Here is a 27,537-nt window from a genome sequence, read left to right as displayed (position 1 = left end):
ATAGGAAATTTTATACCTTTTCAAGCTCTTATAAAATTCTGCCTTTAAAATTGATATAAAGGTAAAAGTAATTCAGAATTTAGGAGTACATTTTCTTATTTGAATTACCATTAATAGTTGCGGGTTCGAAGATGAATCAACATTATACTTTTGGTAATCCTTTAAGTCTATTTCTATATAGTTCAAGAGTTTAATTTTCAAAATTCCTCCTGTTTGTGTTTTTTTTTTATATAATACAAAGAATGTCTCCTCTTTTTTGTTTTTAAGCAGCGATTGAGACTGGATATTTACAAACGCACTAGTCGGTTAGTGATGTCAAGTGTTGTTACTTTTCAGTGTACACGGTACTTTTTAAAAAGCTAGTCTTTCTAATTATAAAATTAAATCGAATCCTTTGTAAACATTAATCACAACAATTGCTGTTTTTAAATCGCCGAAGTTACTCGGGTATATGTTACGTAAATTAGATGATCTGAATTGCAAGAAAAATGTAAATAAACGTTAAAAGCAACACGTGTTCTTGATTATTTAGTGGTGACCTTGGCATTGACCTAAAAAATGACCTTTAAGCTCTTAAAAATAATTTTTATTTATATTCTTGTTATTTCTTTTTTGTATAAATGTAATCAAGAGAAAATTTCACACTGAGTCATGTAAATAACAGGTTTCTTTCAAAGGGTCTAATGTGCAAACCCCATGAGCGACGACGCTATGCGACGTTCTAGTTTATCTTTGAAAACCTCGATGACTTTAGGTGTCATTGAATCCCACGAGTTATTTACATGGTTTAATATAAAACCACGTCTATTCTTCATAAATTTGATACCTTAATATCCTTAACGGTAATTTTCAAGGCCAATGTCAAGAGCACCTTAAATAAATAACCATAAGTTAATTGAATAACTTTTGCATAAAATTTTTTCAAAGGTCTTGCTGAAAATCTTTTTGGTACGAAGGTACCCGTAGTCTCCGCTTTTGACTCTTGATGAACGGGCCATTGGAATATAGCATATCACCTACTCTTTTCATGCACATGGATGCGAAATGGTTAGTAATAACTAGACATCAGATTATATACGCTATCAAAATGCCAAAATATGCACTATAAAAAAACCATTTATAATTAGAATTTACATTTTCGACGTCAACTGACGTTACCGGACAGAACTTGAAATTTGGCGCCATTCCNTTATAATTTATAACTTATTTATTATAATTTTTGTGACAATAAACAATAATATATTTTTCCAGGTTTTCTACGGCAAACTTGTGCCGTTTATCACTTAACATCAATTTACAGGCTGAAAATGACCTTTCGACGTCAACTGACGTTACCGGACAGAACTTGAAATTTGGCGCCATTCCTGCAGAGACCTCTTCAGGAAGAGTTTGTCCGGTGCCGTGATAAATGCGTCAATTTTCTTTATTTCGTCAAGACCGGGGTTTTTATACAAAACTGCATTTAATTTGCCACGAACCTTTTGCGATATTGAACTCGGAAGGGCGTTACTCTTTTCAACCATTTTTTCTAATATTTCCAAGGACTTCCACAGAAGGTTTTTAGTTTCTAGTTTTTCAATTGCATCGGGTATATTGCTGAAATGTGTTGCAACAAGAGCAATATTTTTTTTATTGAAGGATCCTGTGGCGTCGGCGGCATAATACAACACGCCTAAAACGTATAACTACTGAAATAAGCACTGTTAATGAAAAAGTACCAAAATATGCAAAAACGCTATAAAATAGAATTATATGCTTTTGCATATGCAAATATGCAAATGCATATAATCCGATGTGTAGTAATAACTAACTATTTTTTCTAGGGTGGCGATAAAAAACTATGTAAATAAATGTTTTTGTGTAACGTTTCGGTTTATTTAACCATCAGATCAAAACTAAAAAAATAAAAATATAATTCTAATTGAATCATTTAAATTTTTTAAAAATATTTTAATTATTGCTACGTTTACTATTCATTTTAATATTAATATGTACCATGTTAAGTCAAAGAACATACCCTCTAAATATTAATACACCAATCTATCTTCTGTTCGTGTAAATTTACTTAATAGTCTAGTCAATATCGGCAGGTGAATGAGAAATATTATTATTCGGATTAATTTTTTACGCCTCTTTTTAGGTATGGTTACTACCACGTTTCGTTTATATTCCCTGGAACTTTCCCCATCTCGTAAATGTGGCTAACTAGCTTAAACATACGATCTCTAACCTCTTGTTCTGCATGTTTAAGAATTTTCCTCTGTATTCCTTCTACACCTGGCGCCTTATTATTCTTTAAGTTTTTTAACGCTACATCGAACTCTTCTCTCATTATGGGAAAACCCCAGCTCATCTATCTCCACACTATCTTCCTTATCTAATATATCTCCTAACTAATGGCCTGCGTATGGGTTCTCTAAATATTCTTTTCATCTACTGCCTTTTCCTCATTTTCTGTCAAAATGAACTCTTCCTCGTTTCTTATATTATTACTACTGCACCCTACATCTCTAAAACTACCTACTCCAAACTTTCTTCTACTTCCTTACACCTCCTGTCAATCTACTGTTTCTTAGTTGCCCTACACTTCCCAATTATTTCCCACTTTTTAGCTATACATCTTTTTTGCCCTTTTTCGTCTGTCCTGTTTTTATATTTCCGCCTTTATTGTGTTGTGTTGCTTCTGCTTTCTTATTGTAAGATAGACATGCTTTTTCACTACCTACTGCTCTGAGGTACTTTAAAAAAAAAAATAATATTTCGAATGCCATAAATTTTAGAAGTAGGAAAACCTTAGAAAGTCTACCTAGAATTATAAGTACAATTTAAAATAGTCATAATATACAGGATAACGAAGCTGCTGTCAACTTCCTGTATAACCGGAAGTGCTACATAGGAAAAACTAAAAAAATATTAACTTTACAACAAAAAGCACACCTTTTTTATCGAGATTAAATCAAATAATATAAAAAAATTGTTCCAGTCAAAAGAAGTTGTTTTTTGGCATTTGTTTAAACAAACGTGATTTAAACAATACTAGACCGGGTTATCGGCTGGCAACATATATTGTTGTATTCAGGAGAATCTTCCGAATAAAACTGAGTAAAAAAATTTAATCCGAATAATTTCTCCCACTCACCCGCCCATATTGCCTGGGCCATAATACTGTTGTAAAATTTGGCTGTTTCGCTTTTACTATGAGAATTGAACACGCTCTTGTTAAATTAGGAAATTCTTCATGAGCAGAACAAACAAAGTGAAGAGATAATCGAATAATAGTAAGCTGTGCAGCGATTAGAGGTTAAACATGTACTTAGGTAGGTAAAAGATCAGGGTCGGCTTTATAACTGTCTGGTTGGCATTATATCTTTAAAAAAAGCATCTTGCTTTTCTTGAGAATTTTTAACTTTCTTTAAAAGCCGTTGCTGGCAATATACTCGAATTCTGCTTATCTGCATCTCCTTCTGGTAAATATTAATTGGTGTAATGTTATTTTCTTCGCTGCGTAGGTATTGAAAAAAAATCGGTTGTCTGTAAAGTCGGTTTACTGACGATAGTTGAACGTGACAACGTCATAAGAAAATACTGATGGAATGGTTTCATTTTTCAAAAGAAAATTTTAATTTTATTTGTTTGATAGATATTTTGTATGGATATAGAGAAGGAGGTAAATGTATTATTGTATAGCATCTGTCCACGCGTACGCATCGCTCACTCAAGTTGGAGAGAGACAGATGACGAACGCTGCCGAACGCGGAGGCCGATTGTGCCTCTTTGTCGCTCGTTCCACGCTCTCGCTAGCACTTCAAGCCTAAAATGGAACGCCTCAAAGCGAGGTAACGCCGCATGAGTCATGTTTTTTCGTGCGTGCAGCCGGCTCCATCGAATTATAAGACGTTGTCACATCAAAACAAGTGATTTACACTTAAAAATAAATAATTATTTAAATACTACTCAACATAACAATACCACATTGAGAGATTAAAAGTAAAAATATGCGCCGTCCACAACTAGGACTTAAACTAAGTTTCAGTCAACAGCAAGAACGAGATACAGCTGGAAAAGTTAAACTTACCCATGGTCAGCACATTCAATTAATTTATGATTTTTAGATCTATTTCGCTGAAGGTTTTCTGCAAAACAATCTCCCAAAATGTCAAAGGTTTAAAAATAGTAGTCCAAAAGTTTAACGTAACAACTGATCTATTAGTGAATTAGATCTAAACTCTAAATTTTGAACTTTGTCAAACTAGGATTGTATTAAATGCAACCATCCAATTATGTCTACATCTGGCCAAATTTTTTTAACACCAATATGAATCGCTTTGTCATTAAAATATTGATTTTGTAGCATCATTATCATTCGACAGGTTTTCAATAGGTTTTTGATTTTAACACTATCATTTTTTATTAGTAATAAAACGTCTGCATTATTACTAATTTTTCCTGGTTTATAAATGATAATATACTGATACTTATCTAATTTCAAGCGGCATCTACTAGTAAAGAAAATATCCGTCCAATCAACATTAGTTTCTCGAAAGAAAATCAAATTATTAAGGATAAGATTGCAACACCTCATGCCCTAAACAAATGTGTATGTAATGTAGTAAGTATCGTCAACCACCAAAAATATGGAAGTAAATTATAATAATAAAAAAAATAAAAACTCGTTTCCTAAATCTTGCAGAAGTAAACGGTTTAACCTAATTATTCTTAATTTTTTGAATACTAATACTACTAGTGTCATGCTGACCTATTTAAATATCTGAAGTTGTATTGCTCAATTACTTTATTGATTAAATACAAGGTTTAAACTTTAAAAGAATAAAAAACTAACTGTAACACAAACATTTTGAATCAGATTTATTCTAACAAATAACAAACAATACCTGAGCAAAAAAGTTTAAAAGAAATACATCACAGATACTGCTAATTGCCAGCCTATTGAACGCGACGCTGCTTTGTCGTATTTCTTTATCAGATTCGGAATTGAATTTACCTGTACTTTCAACTACGTTTTTTTCGAAAACGCCGAGCATTTGGACACACAAACAATTACGTAATTTTCTTGTTTTATAGTGTTCTATCACCTCCTGCAAGCTCCGAAGCCTTACCAAAAACATCAATGACAATGAACGAGAAAAGTTATGTCTTCAATAAAAATGTTCATCAGGTAAATATTAATACAATCTAACATTCAAATTATGTACTTCCTAATACCCATTAAATATAATGCACCTATTGTGGTTACGTTAAAATTGAATTCATTGTTTTTATTGACATCTCTGGAGAACTTGTATACAACATACAATACTATAGTAATAAAACAACTTTCCATAAACTGCATTTTAAATGTTGCATTGTAAAGAATTCTCTCCTTTTAAATAGGAAATGCCTTTCGTAGAACTGTTTTCTCTTACAAATGTACATAGTTGTTTGATTTTATTGTTTATTTGAAGAAAAACAAGATACTATCCGTGCAGACATTCTATAAAACTAACCGTAAATTTATAGAAAATGCTGCTTCTTAAACAGATTAACAATATTATTTACTTTTTTAACAGGTAATGTGAAAAAATGCATTTTAGAACTATTATGCTCCGTAATCCAACAGTTTTTCCGGAAACATGATTTAAGTTTTATCGAATTTATTCTAATCTTTTTTATTTCGCTGTATAAGTAGGCTCTATTTGAAAATATTAGAAGATGCCTTTTTTTCCCATTTAGTCAACCACGACACACTTTCGATAAGCATTTGAATTTTACAATTTTGTAACTTTATGCAGTTTCAATACTACGGATAACCTCAAATAAAAGCAGACAAATTATTGGTAAGAGGTACCAGTAGCAGCAACGGCGATACGTACCTAACTACCTAATCTAACATTAAGTGGGCGAGGTAGAATAGCCTAAGCAAATGTACTTGTCAAAATATTGTAAATTGCAATTACGCAAAAACTGTGGAGGGTAGAGGTAAGGAGAACTATCTCATATGGGGGGAAATTTGAAAAACTATCCAGCTATAAACAGTAAATAATTGTTCAAAAATTCTCCAAAAAGCGTAGGTAAAAAGCATGGTAAGAATGTAGCAGTTGTTGGATCGAAGTATGCCAAGTTAGAAAATTCAATATTTTTAGTGACTAGAGTGGTTAGTGACTGTACAGTACCTATATTAAACTTATTTACGTAGTTCAAAGTAATTATGTCCTTGTTTATTTTTCTATCGTAGTTCGATAACTTTTGGCGCTTTATTTGAAATTTACCTTATTACTACTGTGGCGCCACCCTAATTTAACGGTTGACGGACACTAAAGAAAAATGTTATTTAGCACCTTATCGAACGTATGAAATTGGCGTTCGTAGGAAACAAAGGTGGATAATATAGAATCGCCGACCAAGACATCCTTGATATCCTAATATAAATTGGTATTATCAAAAAGTTTAATTTTCTCAAAAAGTATTAGTCGTAGATGGTAACATTCTCATATTGGACGAAAGGAAATAAAATTTTGCACATGAGCTGATAAAAAATATAGCATTCCTTAAAAAAAATAATTATGTCAGTTCGAAACAATTTATTTTGGAAGTGGAAGGTTTCAATAAATTTGAATATAACATGTTTGCGTTAATAATGGAAATAGTGAACTATTTCTTCCACAAGCTATGTGCACACCTCTGTGTGCTTTTGTTTCGGAGATATTCAAAATTGCGCAGAGTACTGCAACCGCCTATTTATTGATTTAGTGCTAATTTTATGGAAATTGATGCATTTTAAACTTAATATATGGTTAACAAAGTGGTATTTAAATTTAACAGGGATTCAAAAATGCAATAAAAAAGAGGCATTCCATTTGAAAAAATGAAGTTAGGTAGACTCCAATTTAGGATATGAAAATACATACTTATATGGTACCACTTTTGTAAGAAACTTTTTTGATATCTTCAACTATAAAGCAGTTATTGAAGAAACCTGCTTGCTTGGGACACTCTGTAGATAAGAACAATGTGTGTTGTTGGCAAAAATGGGCAGTTGACAACAGGAAGGGTTTGGCCAAAGTGTCAGTGTAACACGACACACGAGAATTGTCAAACACTGAAGTGTGGTTGGTATACAGAGGACTAGATTGGTTTAAATTGTTGTAACAAGTTGTATGTAAATAACCTTGTAAATAAAAGCTGTAAATAGCCTCCATAAATGAGTATATGTCACCCTGACCATTAAGAAAACTGAATTTTATTAGCAAATATTTCATGATAGCAAACTCAAATAATACAGCGTAGTAGTGAAACAAGCGAGAAAATGGAGTTGAAATCAACGAATTTCAAGGTAATGGACGAGAATGCAGCAAATCTAAGGCCGACATTCAAGCAGAATTTTGAAATATTCGTATGTGCCGCTAATATGGAAACGATGATAAGATAAAATGCAACTTATTGTTATACTGCATGGGAGCAGAGGGTGTTGACGTATAAAACACGTTTGAGTTAAAAGAGACAGAAACAAATAAATTTCAAATATTAGTGAGAAAATTAGACGAATATTTTTTATCCAAAGGGACAAGCAGACAATTTCAATGCTCATGTCACAGATTGTAAATTTCTTTCAAACACATGTGATTTTGGAAATCCCTGAGATTCGTTAATAAAGGATTGTATAGTCTGCAGAATTAGATACAACAAATTTAGAGAATAAAGAAGAGTAAAACTGTTATAAATTTAAATAAATGCATTGAAATATGTAGGGCAGCATTAGCTACGAAAGATCACGTAAATGAAATGAGAACAGAAGACATAGTAAAAGTAGATATTTAAGGAGATCATGAAGTAAAGAAATAACCAAATGAAAAATACCTGTAAAATAATAAACTAAAAGAAAAAATGTAATTAAAAACTGTACGACGTGTGGTAGATCTCTTAAAAGTAATTAATGTGTGGCATTTGACAAGACGTTCCATAAATGGGTAAAACTACGGCTTTTTCGAAATTGTAACTTTTTCTTCTTCAACTTCTTAATGGTTTAATGTGACCTAATAATGAAAAACATACATGAAATAATTAGGATAAAAGTGTTTTGAGTAGTTTTTATTGAAAATAAAGATTTTTAGGTTACATTTCACAGTTAACAATTCATTTGGACAGTATCCGTTAACGGATAAACTCCTGGAGTACTGCTTTTAGTTGGAAAAGGTATATACGAGGGTGGATTGATAAGTTTCCGGCCTAACCAAGAGATGACGCCACTAGGCCTACCTTGAGGTGACATTCTATAGTACCATCCTTGGATAGCTTGTAGCTATAGTTTCAGCCCGATCTCCTTGCTAGTGTAGGTTTGACAGCACGCTGAACAAGACGCCTCTGTGGTTTTCGTAAAAATGGAAAAGCAGGAAAATCGTGCTGTCATCAAATACTTTTATTTGAAGGGGTTAACGCCGAAGGAAATTAAAAAAGAGATGGACTCAACACTGGGGACATCCTCCCCGTCATATTCAACCGTTAAGCAGTGGGTTTCCGAGTTTAAAAAGGGTCGTGTGAGCACCTCTGATGGGCCTCGCTCAGGACGCCCCGTTGAGGTCACAACTCCAGATATGATCGAAAAAATTCATCAAATAGTGCTGGGAGACCGCAGATTGAAAGTGCGTGAGATAGCTGAGACCTGTAAGATGTCATATGAACGTGTGCAACATATTTTGCACCAACATTTGCATATGGAAAAGCTCTGTGCAAGATGGGTGCCGCGTTTGCTAACAGTCGACCAAAAATTGATTCGAAAAAACATTTCTACCGCAAATTTGTCATTGTATAAGCGTAATCCAAGCGAATTTTTGCGTCGATTCGTAACCGTTGACGAAACGTGGGTCCACCACTACACTCCTGAAACCAAAGAACAGTCTAAACAGTGGATTGGACCAGGGGAACCAACTCCAAAGAAGGCAAAAACAATTTTTTCGGCGAACAAGGTTATGGCTACTGTTTTTTGGGATGCAAGAGGTATTATATACATTGATTACCTTGCAAAGGGTAATACTATCACTGGTCAATACTACGCAGACTTATTGCAACGTTTGAGCCACGAGGTGAAAATTAAACGACCTCATCTGGCGAAGAAAAAAATCTTGTTTCATCACGATAACGCACCAGCGCACACGTCAATCGTTGCGACGGCTAAAATCAACGATCTAAAGTTTGAATTGATGCCGCACCCTCCTTACTCTCCAGACCTAGCCCCGAGTGACTATTTTCTGTTCCCTAATCTCAAAAAATGGCTTGGCGGTAAGAGATTTGCGGACAATGAAGAAGTAATCGAAGCTGTAAATGGTTATTTTGAGGAGCTTGACGAATCAGTCTATAGAGATGGCATTAATAGACTGGAACACCGCTATGAGAAATGTATCAGCCTTGGAGGAGATTATGTTGAGAAATAAAAAAAAAAAATTTTTAAAAACCTTGTTTTTCTTGGTCAGGCCGGAAACTTATCAATCCACCCTCGTATATAAGAAAATCAGATGAAAAAACAAGGGGGAAGGTGTTTTAAACTATTTTCTTTCTAAATAAATTTGATAACGGAATTACATGAATAAAAGTTTATGGAAAAAAAATGAATTAATATGATTCTGCACAAAATTGCACAAACATGTAATATTTATTAAGAAAAAAAGTGATTTTAATTACTAAATCTTTACATAAAGTTTACGTCACATAAATTGTAACTTTGTTACAAACTTTTGGTAAATACATTAAAATAAAATTTTGTACAACCGATAAACAGACCGACGAATCTGCACATTACCTTAACCTAGCCTCATTAACTTGAGGTAATGTCTAGTGGCAGAAATTAAATTAATTTCGTATTGATATCAAACTTTAACCGCTATTAAAAGTAAAATTTTTTAAAGAGTTTTATATTTTTAGCTATTATCGATAAACCGATTAAAATTGTGGCTCTGAACCATTTTTGTTTTAATGTTGGTTTTGTATTTAATTTCTGTTAGAAGAGTCACTTGATGAATTGAATGATTAAAACAGATCTTATTTTATTAATATACGAGGTGTCTCACAGTGATCATCCATTAAAACATTCTGAAAACTACTTCGATTTTAATTTTAAAAGTTTGGAGAATAGCGTTACTGGGTATGCTCTTCTCAATTAAAATAACGGCATTTATGTAGCACTTCTGGTTATACCGGAAGTTGCCATCAACTTCGTTATTATAAATGGAGCACCCTTAATATTATGACGGTTTTGAATTCTACTTATGATTTAAGAAAAAGTTTTAATGTTTTGGCAGAGCAAGAATTCAGAAAAATTACAGTGCCCCTGCATAGTGACGATAAGAATTTTGTAACAATCAATGTAATAATTAAATACAGTTTCTCTCTAGAATGAGAAAGCGTCTGTGAATCAATGTTTTTGTGAAAAACGGTATACATACATTTAAACTTTCAATGCCTTTACCTACTTTTGTGCTGTTAACTGGGATAACTAATGGCGCGATTAAACGCCTCATTCGGTTAAAAGTCTGCACATGTATGTGATTTACATCGATAGATACCGACTATTTAATGTCTTCTTATACACACGTTACTGTTTTTAATAGTAAAAGATAGCATACGCGATTGTGATTTACGGAGAAATGCCAGTGACCTTACGATGAGTGCTAGTTAACATAAAAACTGATATTTCTTCAGTAATATTTCATTCTTGTATCATACAAGTATTTGCACATACGGTCTTCCGAAAATATTACACGTAATGCAAGCCATTGAACTATTAGAAAAATTCTATTTGTTATACATGATTGAGGGCTAAGCATTGAATCAAGAACTTGATTGGAGCAATTACGTAATGAGATCGCTAGGTTATTTTTTTCAATTGAACAGTAAGGGTAAAAGCCAGCATTAAATATCTATGTTATGATTTGAAATTTATTGAACATNAAGGATGTGGGCTGTTCTAGTTTTAGGGAAATGCGAAGTTTAGCTCAGGATAGGAAAGAGTGGAGGTACGTGTTCAACCAGTCTTAGGACTGATGACCTTATGATGATGATGATGATGTGAATGCTACATTTTTAATACTAAGTAATAAAGCAAAAATGGTACAATGGATCTATTCTTCACGCCCATTCTTGTAAATTTAGTCAATTTAATACGTTTGATTGTCACGACTAATATAAGTAGAATCAGTAGTTCTAATAGGAGCCGATTGTGCTGGTGGTTGTTACTGATGCAAGGGTAGCCTTAGACAGTTATGCAACGTCTATTCAAGAAGGGTAGACTGTAGCATCTATTAAGGATGGGTCCTTGCAGCAGACTGATTTATGTGATTATTTAGAAGCTATTTATTGTTCAGGTATTTACATTGGATCATATGGTAATTGTTCGTTCAGAATATTACATATGTGTGTGTATGGTCCCTGATCTAATTCAATCCTCTAAGCCGTGTTTATTAGTGCTTGCAAAAATTATTACATGCGTATTTTGACTTTAAAATGTTATATACCGAGTGTTCCTACTGGACTCCTTCCCAGCGTTGAACGATATTGATCAATCTACTTAGGAAAATGTATTTGTCGTTGAATGGATACGGTTTTGCTCTGTTTGGGAAGTTGTACTATGAATGTTTGGACAAAGTAACTAAGCTGTTGTGCCGTATTAATAACGGAAACTACTGACCAGAGGTGGTAAACTAATCCAGGGATTTATGCTTGGTTAGGTCCACCAGTAATTGGTAGTGTGCTAGGAAATCGGCATCAATTATGGGTTTTATGACATGATAAAGCGCCAGGGGAAACGTCGTCATAAGCCCAAGTTGAGAGACAGGGCGATAGTGTCACAATGCTGCTAGAGCGGATTTCTAACGTGGCCCATGTATTTAGTATACACCCAGTCAGGATCGATCAAGAATTTCTGGCGTGTAGTTCTGTCCGTGTCAAAAATGTGATGTATTGGATGGAACTCCTGATTGATTTTCCGATGCCATCTGACATGGTGGGATACAACTGCGTGCCTTATCTTTAAATTTATTATAGTAGAATCAAACACCATCTAACTTATTGTTGATGTTAGACTGCCGTCATGGAGGCGCACTGCGTAAATTTTAATGGGATATTGGTCTCGAAGTTTCCGCTATATGTCGTCTCAATGCCAGATTAATTCGGAAGGCGTGTCCCATGTTTGTTAGAGTTTGGATGGGCCCTGGAGTGGGATTGAACGTGGTATCAGCTGCTGTTATGGGTTACGTCTGGGCTTAAATTCCTTGTGCTCGAAGAGTTGTTTGTGGGCCATTCTTGGGAAATGTCAAGCCGACGAATACGTGCTGTATTGATGGTGGCATAAGGCCCGAGGGTTGATAATGATGTCACGCACACTTTCTTAGCGAGGGTTCAAGTTGTCTAGCACCTCAACTTCGTGGCTTCCGTAGTGGTTGTTGAGACCTTAAAATTGCGATCTACCATGCAGAAACAAAGTTGATAGTCTATGGATGAGGAGTGAGCGGCGGCAGGCGTTGGATGCTGCCTTTGGCTACTTTTTGTTTATGTGCAGCTATATGCGCGGCAGGTTAATGGATGGGTGGCTAGGGATTGTCAGACGAGACGGCAATATTTTGCTCTGATAAAACGTTGATCACGTCGGGTCACCAATGTAGGTGCTTGGTCGGCTAATGTCGAATCAGTGGTTCTAATAGAAGCCGCTATTGGTGGTTGCTACTGATGTAAGGCTTGTCTTATACACTTATATACTCTCTATTAAAGAAAGTTAAACACACTACACTTAGGAAAATATTTTAAGAAATAACTCTACAACGTTGTAGAGACCGTTTTGTAGAAAATACTACCCTAGTTTGCAATAAGTTGAACTAATAGTAAGTATAAATTTGATTAGAAAATTGTAATGGTAATTTGTAGGAGAAATATCAACAAGTGTTCAGACAAATCCTTGCAATATGAAGAAGATATAAGGTATTAGAGGACATTACAGCACATATTTATAACGCTGCAGTAGGGAAAAAACCAGTTTATACGAAAAAGAGTCACTACGATATTCTCTTTATTTTCCTTGTCAATTGTTTCTGTCCCGTATCGGCTACGACTTGTAATGAAAATTTCTGCCTACGTGTCTCAGACTTAGTTTATTTCTCTGTGTCGTGTTTATTGGTGTTTGCAAAAATAATTACATGTGTATTTTAACTTTGAAATATTTTACAGTTCCCGAATAATTGTAATACTGTACTTGATGCGGATTCTTATAATAAGAATAATTTGAAAAATTCAATCATTCATTAAAGAATAAGAGTCACACACCCAAACATAATAAATAATGTAAAATATAGTACTCATATTCATTAATATTCCTACCAAAAATTAAATATCTTTTTTATTTGATAAGCTTGTCAATTTCTTCATTATTGCATGTCGATTTACGTTACGGTTTTAGAAAAATGTGCAATAAACTTGACTTTGTTGAGTTTTAGAACAAAATATAAATAAAAACTGAGAAATTACCTAGAAATAAATAAATATTAACTGGTTTATGCTACTACTATTATATATTTAAATTCACGCCAATGCAGTTTTAGTAATTTAAACACGTCTTATTATTATATGAACTCATAGAATCGTAAGAGAAATCTCCGCAAATACTTTTTCTTTAATTAACTTCAATTTGTACAAGCGACATCAACATTTGTAACTAGTATATGAATAAAGTCGTATAAGTATGTGTAACTATGAAGCTGCAGAGAATAATAAAATCTGTATAGATAATTAGCGCTTCTTAGAATCTTAGTGAATTCGTAATTTTGTATTACTGCTTAGTATTAAAGCATCACGCTCTTCTTAATTTTCTCTACTACGTGCAGAAAATTTCTATTTTACCAACAGATGCACGACAAATACAGGAAAACAATTTATGTTTGTACTTTGCATCAACAAATTTTATCGAAATATTTTATCGTTATTTTTAATTTCTTAATCAATTTTTTTCTCATTTAACTACTACCAGACGATTGGCAAAAGATTAGCACATCAAGAATCTTCTACTGAGGGACTAAAAATCGAGTATACATGATACAGATTCGCGGGCTCCCATTGATCGGACATGTTTATACTTTATGTATTTGTTTGAAGGACCTACCGTTAGATGCACTGCATGCTACTAGCAAGCTGCAATCCGCAACTATTCCTACTGTTGCTTAATACTTACAACAAGTATACAGGGTTTTTCACGTAATCCGTTTATTAAGTTTTTAAACTTAAAGCACCACTAGAGATTTGAAAATGCAGCAAATAAACTAATAGCCGACGCTCTTTATAATTAAAATATTTGTAATCCTTACGTATACCGGAAGTCGACATCAACTTATTTTAAATGAAATGCTACATTTTTATAACAGTTTTAGATTCAGCGAACCTTTTTAAGTCTCTAACTCTATCTGAAAAATTAGTAGTATTTTTCCGAAATTTTTGAAAATCGCATTTCTACGCTTAATTAATAACAGTTAGTCAGCTAAGTTTGAAACTGCCGTTGCCATATTGGAAGATCAGCTATCTCGTACCTATCTCTAACTAGAATTGTACCGTTAGTGTCTTAAATTTGTACAAGTTGTTGAAAATTTACCGTCCAATGTATCGTAAAACTTCGAACACGTTTAAGTATTTTTTTTTTCAAATGGAACATCCTGTATATTAAAATAATTCGAAGTGGTCTGTATTCTGTCGAAACTGCCAAACGCGGATCGCGATTTCGATCTTTTTGGATCTCATCAGCGCGTCGCAGGCAGCTCCGACAGAACACAGACCAACTTTTACCTGCTGTCTTAACAGTGCGTTTTAGAAAATACTACAAATGGCGCAGTAAACGCCATCTGTAGCACGATGCTACATTTTAGGATTACGTATGCTCCAATAAGGTACACTCGTGTGGATATCTACTTGCTGAAAACAATTGCCGGCGTAGTTTCGACAGAATACAGACCATTTCGAATTATTTTATTCGATTAAGCTAACGTGCCTATCACGTTGAGGTTGGCTACGCCGGGATTCGTTTTCAGCAAGTAGATATCCACACAACTGGACCTTGTTGGAGCATACGTAATCCTAGAATGTAGCATCGTGCTACAGATGGCGTTTACTACGCCATTTGTAGTATTTTCTAAAATATCCTGTATAGTATTTCATTAGGGAACGTAGAATCAGCTGATACAAAGATTCCCTATAGCAATCGGTAATAGTTGTTGTTATAAGAAATTTTTAAAAAAGGCCTACATTATTACATTTTTAAATGCTGTCAGATGTTTTATATTCGTCCCGACAGCCTTGATAATATATTTAAAATTTTCTTCTTTTCAACTAAAGATATTCAAATCTGCCTTCGATGAGTAAAACAAAATTCAGGCGAGTAGAAACGTAATATAATGAAAATAATTCAGCATACAACTAAATAAAAGCTATAAACTATAAATGTTCAAAGTGTCCTCCATTCCTGTTTAAACACTTCTTCGATGCTCTTCGTCCTCAATTGAATTACCCTTGTCTCAAGTTCTATAGGGGTATTATTTAGTAGATACTATTATTAAATTAGTATTTTCATAAATATTTCAAATTAATAACATTTCAAGTTTAGTTAGATTTAGCGTTAATATGATTTACTTATTATTGATTTTACTTGAAACTATAATTCAGGTAGTTTAAATCTAGCACATTTTACATTTTTATTAGCATATTCTATGCAAATCCTTTTCGTCTTTGTTTGACCAAGTTTTATTACACTTTCGGAAATATTTATTGTTGTGCATACACACATTGGCCAGAGGAATTCAGATAATTCGTGATGCTGCAATTGGTTTTTTTCTGATCATTTGTAGATGGCTCATTGTAAGCCCTTTGTTGCATTCTTAGAACTTGCTGCTTGTTGATAGTTGCTCTCGACACCATCTCGTCTATGACGACATAAAGAAAATTCTTAATTTTTTTCACCACCATTGTTGTTCATCTAGTTTGTAACATCTTACAAGGCGCTTAGTGCACAACAATGTTTGCCGACTATGATGAAGCATTTAAAAACGTAAAGGGAATCCTTACATCAATCGAAGCCGAATGAATCGAATTCTACGTTTACCAATGAGATAATATACAGGGTGTTTCATATGAAAAAAAACAGCTTAAACTTGTTGAAATTTTATAAGTTGGACGCTACATTTTCAACACCCTGTATGCATTTAAGATGCTAAGAGCAAAATGCCAGGTGGAAATAAATACGCAATAGCTGATTACCCAATACGATTACAAGAGTTTCGAAATTAGCTAAATAATTTGCTACTTGTATGGGAATGCAATTTTGAAAAATTTTCATAAAAGTCGATATATCTCGAAAACTACTAATTTTTCAGAAAGAGTTGTATAATCAAGGTTGATCTAAAAAAGTTATCTGAATCTAAAAATGTCATAAAAAATATAGTATAACGATGTCAAATATTTCAATTAGGAAGAGTGCAAGCTTTAAGGTTATTTGACGCATTTTCAAATCTNAAAGTAGGTCATATCATACCGCGTGAACAACAGCGGGCTAACTGATTATAAAGAAATGTATAAAAAACAAACAGAAGCGTTACTTCATTACAATTCTTTTTTGAAATTGTTCCAACATTATTGGAAATGCTTAAAAAAATTTGAAACCCGCAAATTGAAACCGACAATTGTTGGTGAATATATTTGGAATATATTTTATTACAAGTTATTTTTATAATCAACAACTTAACTATCTCCTTAGAGATAGACTTAGATTGACAGGCGAAGCCTGCTTACAAATCTTATTAGAGAAAATAGTGCGCATTTGATCATTGGAAATGTAGTTCCAACACGACCTCTAAAATCGCACATTCTTCTCGCATACAATTACAACTATTGTACATATCCAAAACCTAAACCGTCGCGACACTTTTCGTGTCCTACTCTTGGTAATGGTTTTGTTAACACGTCCGCAATCATCTCACCTATCGATACATGCTTAATTACAATATGACCATTCTCAACAGATTCGCGAACAAAATGGTATTTTATATTAATATGCTTGGTTCGAGCGTGGAAAACATGATCATTCACTAGACACTGAGCTCCGCGATTATCCACATACAGTGTTACATTCGTTCACTCACCAAGCCCTAATTCATTCATCAGACTACGCAAATATAATGCTTCTTTTGTTGCTTCCGCGAGACTCACATACTCAGCTTCTGTCGAGGACAGCGCAACGGTACGTTGCTTCTGGGTTTTCGATGCTACCGCAGAACCACCAAACAAAAATACATATCCTAAATAGGATTTTCAATCAAGCATACAACCTCCCCAGTCGGCATCAGAATATCCAACTAATGACTCATCATTTCGAGTGTATACAAGTCCAATGTCAATAGTTCCCGCTAAGTACCTCAACACTCTTTTCGCAGCAAGCCAATGACATTTGCGCGGTTTTTCTACAAATTGTGCTAGTTTCGATACAGTATTCGCAATATCTGGGCGCGTCGCTACTGATAAGTACATAAGCGCACCAATTAACCTACGATACGGATAATTTTCTTGCGAATCACTTTCATTCATATCCTCAAAACGCAAATTCACCTCGGAAGGTGTTGCTACAGGATTACAATCACTCATACCGTGTTTTTCTTCTTAATAATGTCCCACGTATCATTTTTAACCAACAATGTGATTTCGCTCTCTATCGCGTCTAACCACTCGTTTGAAACATTACTTTTCAGGGCTTCTATAACACTAATTTCCGCAATCCCTGCGAATACTTCATCTTCGATTTTGCCTTCAATGTTAATTTCATCATCAGCATCTTCTTTTTGCGTAGCCGCTGTTCGCATACGAAACAGTTTGCGCGGACGCCCTCTTTTTCCTGTGCGTTGCAACGTAGGTCTTCCTGGGGCTCGTACATCGCACTCGTTGCGCGTATTCGTGCTTGTCGTTGATGCAGGAGATTTTTCCCTTCTTCCTTCAGTGGATCTTACAGGATGTGGCGAGAGTTCTACAGTTTTTCTTTCGGCATTTATTTCTGGATCACTTCCTGTATTAATCCAATCATCAAATACAGCAGCGTCGCGATTTTCACTCACAATGTCTTCGTGAAATTTCACATCGTGAATCTCAATCAATTTTCGAGTATTTGGGATCCATACGCGATATCCTTTCCTTTCTCTTGGATATCCCACATATATTCCTTCTACTGATCGTGGTTCAAACTTATCTTTTCTCGGTTTTTTATCCAAAAATGCCACTTTCGAACCGAACTTTTTGAAGTAATTCACATTTGTCTTTTTCTTAGTCCACTTTTCATAGTGTATAGCACCGTTCAAACTGCTCGTTGGACACCGATTTCTTATGTGGCAAGCAGTGGCAACTGCTTCAGACCAAAACATCGCACTAAAATTTGACTGCAACAACAAACATTGCGCCATATCAAGCAAGGTACGATTCATTCTCTCACTCACTCCGTTTTGTTGAGCAGTGTGAGGTACAGTCAATCGTCTTCTTATTCCATTTGCTCTCAGATATGCGTCAAACTCTTGATTACAGTATTAGCGACCGTTATCCGACTGTAAACGTTTTATTTTCTTGCCGGTCTGTCTTTCAACGAGTTGTTGATTCATTTTGAACGCCTCGAAGACACCACACTTACGCCTGAGGAAGTAGACTTCACACCACCTCGTACAGTCGTCAATAAATACAACAAAATATTTTGCTTGCCCTGTCGATTCAGTCTTAAACGGGTCAACAACGTCCGAATGCACGATGCCGAGTATTTCTTTGCACGGCTTGTGTCCCTTTGGAAATAGTAACGCGGCCATTTTCCCCTTTTGGCACACTTCACAACGCGATAATTGTGTCGCATCTTTCATATTTACATTTGGTATGAATCTGTGGCGTACAAGTTTTGCAATGTCTTTACCATTCAAGTGTCCTAGTCTTTGATGCCACAATAACAACTTCGAATTAACTTGCTGAACAGACAATGCTTCAGTACATTCAACATCTTCGCGTAAATAAAATAGATCACCTTTCCTTTTAGCAATCATAACAACCTTTTCTTACGAAGTCCGTCCTTAGATCGGGCACATACAGTGTGTCGCGTAACTCAATCAACTTTTGATCTTGAGTACTCTTTACCAATACACGCACGTTGCCTCTTCGTCGCACCTTAGTCGTTGCTCCACTCGCGAGATTTAACTTAATATCAGGAACTGTTTTCATGGGCTCAAATAACGCTCTATCGCCGCATACATGTCCGCTATCAATAATCCAACTTTTGTTGATTGTTTTTGTCGCGGTCTCGTTCGCACTCGTATGCATCGTCAATACTGTTTGCCGAATGTTTTGATTTGCTGCTATTCTGACTTGTACACGCGTTAGCCTTATGCCCCTTTCTTCCGCACTTAAAGCACTTAAAAATAGGTTCCTTTCTGCGTCTTTGACTACCTTTGCTCCGTCCAGCTGTCATCGCAATGACATCACTTCCCGTTTCTTCCTTCTTTGACTCGTTGTGTTCGAGGATTTTGACTTTCAGCTCTTCCGGAGACGGTAGAATATCACGCGTCTCTATCGCTGTACGAAATCCTTCATATGAAGCTGGGAGACTGTATAGCAACACGATTGTTTGTAGATTATTGCTAATATTCTCGCCCATACTCTTCAACTTATCAACTGTGTCGAAGAAATCATTCAAGTGATCTCGGACGTCATCGCCTTCACCTAATTTCCTCAAAGGCAACTGCTTGAGTAATGCGGGTCCTGTCGATGCATGAATGCTCTTCAGCTTCAGCCATACATCCCTCGATATCTCGCAATTCTTGATGTCTTTCAACAAACGCGGTTGAACGGACAAAATTACTTCTGTCTTCGCCATGTTGACTTTTTCCTTCCAGGATTGCATCGCTTCCGTTGGCGCGGCACCCATTCCACGTTCCGGTTTAATCAGCGATCCATCTACGTATCTCCACAAGCCATTTCTTTTTAACCAAGTTTGCATCTGTATTATCCACGTATCATAATTGCCTCTGCATAATAATTCTATACGCGACGTTGACGATACTGGCACATTCGACACCATCTTTTCTAGTATTTTTTCGCGACACAAGTTCACGCGAAAACCGTAACTTCTATTTTCTATTTTTATTAATTATGTGTATAGGCATACACTTGGGCCCATAACCTGTTGGTGAATATATTTGGAATATATTTTATTAGAAGTTATTTTTATAATCAACAACTTAACTATCTCTTTAGAGATAGACTTAGATTGACAGGCGAAGCCTGCTTACAAATTTTATTAGAGAAAATAGTGCGCATTTGATCATTGGAAATGTAGTTCCAGCACTTTTAATGCACTGGTTACGCGAAAACACTGTATACTTACTATATTATAGACAGCGGCGTTGTTACGTTGTCAGATTCAGTGACGTAGCTTGAATTTCCACCATCTGGGGCGAAGCCTAAATTTGCTGCCCTTTCCATTTTCTTTTATTTACTTTTTCCGGTCTTTTGTTTAAATAGAAAAACAAATATTATAAATTTTTCTTCAGGTCGTGTTGTTATTATTACTCATATTTCATCTCTAAATTATATAGCAATGCTATTGTGACATCCAAATTGCAAAATACGTTGAAAACTACAATTCTAATTTTTAGATCCAATACAAAAATATCTCTATGACTACGATGTAATATATAGGCGAAATCTATAGTTCACCAGATGATTCCTGTTTCTGCTTCTGGGATTATTTCGATTTCAGCTGTTATAATCGTAGGTATTCTACGACGTACAGCTGAACCAAGAGGTGAGCCCTGATTTCAAGAACCGCATTCGGCAAGAATGGTTGGGATAAATATCGAAATGTACAAAGGGTTGGTCATTGAAAAAAAAAAAACTTTTGGGTGTTTCATTCCCACCAGCCAGTAATGCTGGTGGGCGGGCAGTCCCTCCGGACTATGCCGGAAGGTAGGGCGGAAGGCCCTCTTCAGCCTGCTTTCAGGAATCGTGGGAATGGGTGGGTGGTGGTTCGGGTGAGAAAGATGAGACGGACGAAATGAAGACAGAAGAGAATGAAAGATTATCTGTGGAATATTACTGCCTCAGCATTTGCCTAAGTGATCCAAGGAAACCACAGAAAAACTTGGACCAAGGCAGACGGACCCGGAATCGAACCGGCGTCCTCCCGAATGCTAAGCAATGGTCTAGACCTCTAGGCCATGCCGCTGGGTTGGTCATTGATAGCACACTACCTATATGTAATTTTTCCAATACGAAAGTTTCCCTACATACAGCAGCTCGAGTTCTATTCATTTTTTCTATTTTGAAGTGAAACTTTTTTATCGACAGTAGGAAGGAAATTTACGGGGGTATAAAACTGAAAAGTGGAACGTCACGTTGAGTCACAGCATCACGCGCCACGTGTGACCCTTGCTGGATATGTCCAAAAGGAGTTATCTTAACAGGTTTCAGAAGCTAACTTGTTAGCAACCGATAATCCGAAAATTGCCATTTCGACAAATTGTTAATAGATCGCGCCTACGCTGTACTGTATATGTATTGCATATGTGTTTGTGTTTGTTTCAATTTGTAATTGTTGTCAGCAGTTTTTTTAACAAAACTAAACCAATATTCCGCATTCATCCACTTGAAATAAATTTGTATTTTTCTGGTGTTTAGTTAATGCAATAATTTAAGCCAATTTTTTTTAAATGATACTATAATGTACAATCTAAAGAAGTTTCACTTCTTGCGCGTGCACACTAATACACGCTCGCCCCTTTCTTTTTTCGCTTGAAGCCACCGAAAAGCTCGCTGTAAATATTATAATAAAGACGAAGAGCTTCCCCAATATCTATTTAATATGTAGTAACTACCTTCATCATGCCTTACATATTAGAAAAGCATATATCAAATAATATCTCTAACTGCATAAGGAGCGCTTATGACTCAGATGATCAGATGACGGTAAGTTATCGTTTAGTACCCATTCCTGATTACTCGCGCATGTAGCTGTAGTTCCAAAGTATCAATATGTAATTATCCAATCCCACAGTCATTGTTACTCGATTGGTTGCCTGTAGGTTGATGAAGTAAAGTTTAGTTAAACTGATGCTATTCTGATTCGGGCCTTAAAGGCCGTAGTGTGTTGGAGTTGCTTCCTAACGTTTCACCAGAAGACCCGAACTAGAACAGCATCAGTTCACCCACTGACCGCGAAAAAGCCTTTACCAATTTAAATTTTAGTTAATGATATTTCGGATTCGGATTTCTAGAATAATCGTTCACGAGCACAGAGTGACTCATTTTGTTAAAGGCGACTCTAACCTGCACTATCCTCTGCTTTATATCTCTATTGCTTCGTCCATCCTGAGTTAGCTGATTCCTAGGTACCGGAAATCAGCTATTTTTTTTAACTTTTCGTGTCCTATCTTCATATTCACTCTTTTTCGACATTTTTTCCCTTGCATATCAATATTTTTGTTTTACTTTTATTTATTTTCATACGATACTGGCAGTGACTGTACGAATAACAAACTACGTCATAATGCTTTATGACCACAGCTACCAAACGCGAGCTTCCTATCGTCGTTATATCATCCGTATTGCTGTTGTTCTTTATAGCTTAGTGGTAAAGTACTGTTGCGTAAAAGTGACTATGGCAATAATTTTTCCTTATTAATTTGATGTTATCTCTAGTGGGTAAAATTAATTCAAAGATTAATTAACTAATAACTTCAATTGACGCATCAAAATTCAATGTATCTGAAGGTATCTTCTTGTAACATGGGCGAAAATAAACACTATTTACTCTTATGAAAAGTCAATACTCCCCTTGGTTTTTGAAATACTGAATATAAATGGAAAAAGCCGTAACCTTATGCTTCTAAACATATCCGTCAAAGATAAAAAGACTGCGACTTCGATTAGATTTTAGTGGATTTACCAGCACTTGCGGGAATTTTCATGTTCGGATTCGTGCTCAGCACACCAAAGCAATTTGAAGCTAAGTAATCCGTCTACAGAAATGTCGTCGCTTTCTCAGTTCTGTTAGTTTACACCTATTACTAAATAAAATCCGGCAAAAAGCCTTCACAATGGCTTAAGTGTTCTGCATATTGTTTACAAAATATAGTAAGTATATATGTACCTATACAATTAATAACTTATTTGCAATTATTACCTCGTATATCGTCAACGCAAATGCGCAAATCTTCTCGAAACACCGGCAGATGCTTGTGACATTGGCACTCGCAAAAATTTTCCAGGGAATTTTCATTTTTCATGTCCAATGTAGAAGCTGTACCGCTACTAATTCCCACGCAGGTGTCCTTATTGCATTCCGTTCCTAAAACAATTTAAAAAATGACAGAAATCCTAGATAATTACAGAAGTTACGTCAGTTTCAGTAAGAAAATTATAGATGGTAGAGATAAGAGGAACTAATTCAAATGGGGGAAAAATTAAAAAAGTGTCCAGCTATAAGCAGTAAATAATAGTATAGTTCAAAAACCATTTAAAATGGCGCTAGCGTAGGCAAAAGGCTATGAGCAGTTGTTGACGGATTGAAGTATGTAGAAAATTTATACTAGATATTTTTAGTGATTAGAGTAGTTAGTGACAGTCCAGTATACCAAACTTCAACTATTTACGTAGTTCAAAGTAATTTTGTCCTTGTTTGTTTTTCTATCCTATTTTAATAACTTTTGGTTACTTCTACCCTCTATAAAGAAAATATTAAAAATTGCTTAGCTGCCTGAAACTTATCCAGCTAATATTATACTGATTATTTTTACAATGTTGTCACACTTGAAGATAACTTTTCGAAAAGTGATGCGCACTGAAAGTAGCATATTAAGAATCAAAAACGAATTTTACATTTTATTTTAAATTCAATCCATTATTTTTAAGCGGCTGAATAGCTAACGTAGAAAATCGAGATATTTGCTACTCTTTTTACTTTGCTTTCAACAATCGTTACGAAAATCTATGTAATGACAGATTTAATACTATTATTATTAACTGTATGTAGTATTCCAAAATTATAGGATAGGATATTTCTGAAAGTAGCAAGCTTGTAGTCATTATAAAAGGTCTACTTTTATTCAAAAATTCAAGAAATTAGATATACTCAATATCAGTGCTTATTTAAAAATACAAAACAAGTTGATGTGGTTGGTATTTTACCACAGAAATGAGAAACCGTCTCTTATCTAAATTCGTAGACGAAGCAATTCATTTAGCAAATTCGGGAATTTAATACTGCTGAAAAATTTATTGTTTTAAAATTTAAATTATTATTTATTATGCTCCCCCAAAATATTTTATTTGAAGTGTGACAGACACCGTTTTAATACATGGACCACTAGCACATACCAGCATTAATCTAGTATTTGCTTTATATTTCTTTGCTCATGTACTATTTATTTATTAGATTAAAGTAAAAGTTGTTATGATAATAATGTGACAGGATACGTATTTACGGGTTTGAACCCTTTCGCCGCTGTAAGGACGAAATCGTCGATTGTGCGGTTGTGCCTATGGTATACGCTCCTAGGTGGCAATCACATTGTATGTGAGTATCTTCTGTTTGTTTAGTTAAAATTTATATAGTTGATCGCACATTAAAACAACAAGGACTTGTTTCTTAAAGAGAAACCAGACTAAGACAATTCCCTGAAAGAGGGCAGCAGCTGTTTCAGTACTCAGAGTGGCAGAGATCACGAGGACCAGTATGGCAATCTGATGCACAATACTGCGATGTGGAAGGCAACGGAGCAAAGCACCACATTATGATATCCCAAGAAAAACAAACCGAAATGAAGTGATGGTGTACTCTGGGGTAAAGCACTCCGGACGTAAACTCCATTCGGAAGTCGGGGCGGGGACTACCTCGGGGCATGTCATCAATAAGTGCAATAGGGGTAGGTGCAATATCTTAGGAGTCGGAGCGTGGAATGTTAGGACAATGAGGCAAATAGGGAAATTAGAAAATGTAAAAGTAGAGATGGATAGATTAGTAGAGTAGGTATTAGTGAAGTACGTTGGCCCGAAGCAGGAGACTTCTGGAGTAGAGACTTTAGAGTAATACATACAGGATCGGTGGAAGGTAATTCGGGGGTAGGAATTGTAATGTGTAGGAAAGTAGGACAGAGTGTAGAGTTATTTACAAAAAAGCGATAGGATAGTCATGGTTAAATTAAACTCGAAGCCGGTAAAAACGATATTAGTGCAGGTCTACTATGCCTACATCATCTTACAGTGATGAAAACGTCGAAGCGGCTTATGCAGATATAGAAGAACGTGTTAAGTTTAGTGTAAGGGCAGGAAATCCTAATAGTTGTAGGAGACTTCAACGCAGTAATAGGTGAAGGTAAAATGGGTGCAATAGCAGGTTCCTTTGGATTAGGTAATAGAAGTGATAGGAGAGATAGATGTTGCGATAAACATAACTTAACCGTCGCGAATACTTTATTTAACCATCGCGTTAGGAAGCGCTATACGTGGAAGATGCCAGGTGATTTAGGGAGATATCAGGTAGATTACATATTTGTAGTATTTGAATTATTATAATATGTACAGTTGCTTGTCCAGGTGCGATACCAGTTAGGTGTTGGTAGATCGATAATTTATTTTTACTTTCGCGTGCATGTTGGGGTACGTGAGAGACCACTAGAGTGGAGAGAGTAAATGACGATCAAGGTATTAAGACGTTGCTGTAAGACGGTACATTTTATTTAGACGGAGCATTTTTGCCAAATCAAAGACGAAAGACGTATTTTTGGCTATTAATTAAGACGTGTACATTTGAAGATGCGATACATTGTAAATAAGTTGTTCCTGATATTTAGTTCTGTTATTCGTTTTGATGTTTGATGTTCGTTGTTCTTTTTCTTCATTATTAATATTATTATATATTTATCAAATCACCCGGAGACTTATTAAACAACCCCTAGACACGAGAAAAAGCCTACATTTTCGGAGCCTTGTCCGGGATTTGAAGAAAATTGAAGAGGAACATGATGATGACCAGACTACCCACCATTTTGTGACCAGACTACCATTTTATCACGTATGATGTCATGATTGTACCATTGTGCTTTCTTATTAAAGTGAGATGTTACTTTCTGATGACATGAAGGTAGGATGCATGTTTATTAATGGAATTTAAGAAGCAGACGACCAAATTTGTCAAGTTTATTTCAAGTCTGACTATAGTGAATATTGTTTGGACTAGTTTTTCAGAAATAAGGTAATTTTTTCTATTGATGTTTATATAAAATTAACTGTGTTGAACTTACATGATTAATTATCAGTGACATTATTATCAGTGCACCCATTTAATAACGCTTTAAGTGATTTTAGTAGAATATTATAGAATATTCCTTAAACGTTACAGATTATTTGATCATTTTATTTTTCGTTCTTTTATTTGATTTTATCTTATTTAGTTATTAGAGTAAGATAACATTCCTTGTAAAAGCTTGATGTACTAATACCATATTAGTTTGTAAGTTGAGTTGTGTATAAATTTATTGTACCGCCCAAAATATGTCTTCGCTAAGTGATTTCGAGAAAAGCAATTATAACGTATCTCACAGTCATTTAAAGGCAGTTAAGGCCTTACATTTAGTAACATATGGGCAGGCAGTTCCACCACGTATGACTCGCAAGCAGTTATGTGAATTTTCCGGATTTCAATTGAGTATAAATTCGAGAGAGTATAAGGATAAATTGGAATATATTAAAACGAACATAAATGTTCCTGATTTGGTTTCTATATGTCACATATTGATTTAAATTACCAAGGATCTCCTGATAGTTTAGCGAATCGTATTTGTTCCTTTTTAAACAATTTACAAATAGACGAAATGGACGATACCGATAAAGAGCAACAAGAAGAGGAGGAGGATGACGAGGAAAAGGGAGATGACGGCCCAGACGAATCTGACGAGGAAAGAGAAAAATTACTAAAACATAATAGAAAGAGAATCGATTCTTTTGCACTTACGTTTAAAGAAATAGAGGATAGTATCAGACCCTTCGATGGTAAATCTGATTACCCTATTGGCAAATAGATACAAGATTTCGAGGAAATCGCAGAAGTGACACAATGGAATGACCTTCAAAAATTAATTTTTGCGAAGAAATCGTTGAAAGGATTAGCCAAGCTATTCATACAATCTGAAAAAGGGATTAAATCATGGTCCGTGTTAAAGAAGAAATTAATTTCACAATTCGAAGTAAAAATAAGTAGTACACAAGTTCACAGATTACTTATGTCGCGAATAAAGAGTCGTTACAGGAATATGTTCTAATTATGCGTGAAATAGGTAGCCGAGCAAATATTGAAGATGATGTTATACGAGGGTGGATTGATAAGTTTCCGGCCTAACCAAGAGATGACGCCACTAGGCCTACCTTGAGGTGACATTCTATAGTACCATCCTTGGATAGCTTGTAGCTATAGTTTCAGCCCGATCTCCTTGCTAGTGTAGGTTTGACAGCACG

At 35.1% G+C, this 27,537-nt stretch overlaps 1 protein-coding gene across 1 annotated transcript in view; it reads right to left on the bottom strand.

Moving 5' to 3' along the window:
* The window catches only part of LOC108740802, a 93,234-nt gene that overhangs the window by 17,489 nt on the left and 48,208 nt on the right, over nt 1-27,537 (bottom strand). Inside the window, exon 3 of the mRNA XM_018475284.2 lies at nt 23,210-23,374. Coding sequence (XP_018330786.1) covers nt 23,210-23,374 — 165 coding nt within the window. The remainder of the gene's footprint in view (nt 1-23,209; nt 23,375-27,537) is intronic.

Source organism: Agrilus planipennis, unplaced genomic scaffold (assembly GCF_000699045.2).
Source record: "Agrilus planipennis isolate EAB-ADULT unplaced genomic scaffold, Apla_2.0 scaffold277, whole genome shotgun sequence".
Taxonomy (NCBI): domain Eukaryota; kingdom Metazoa; phylum Arthropoda; class Insecta; order Coleoptera; family Buprestidae; genus Agrilus; species Agrilus planipennis.
The sequence above is the reverse complement of the archived record's forward strand: the minus strand, read 5'-3'. Positions and strand labels throughout refer to the sequence as shown.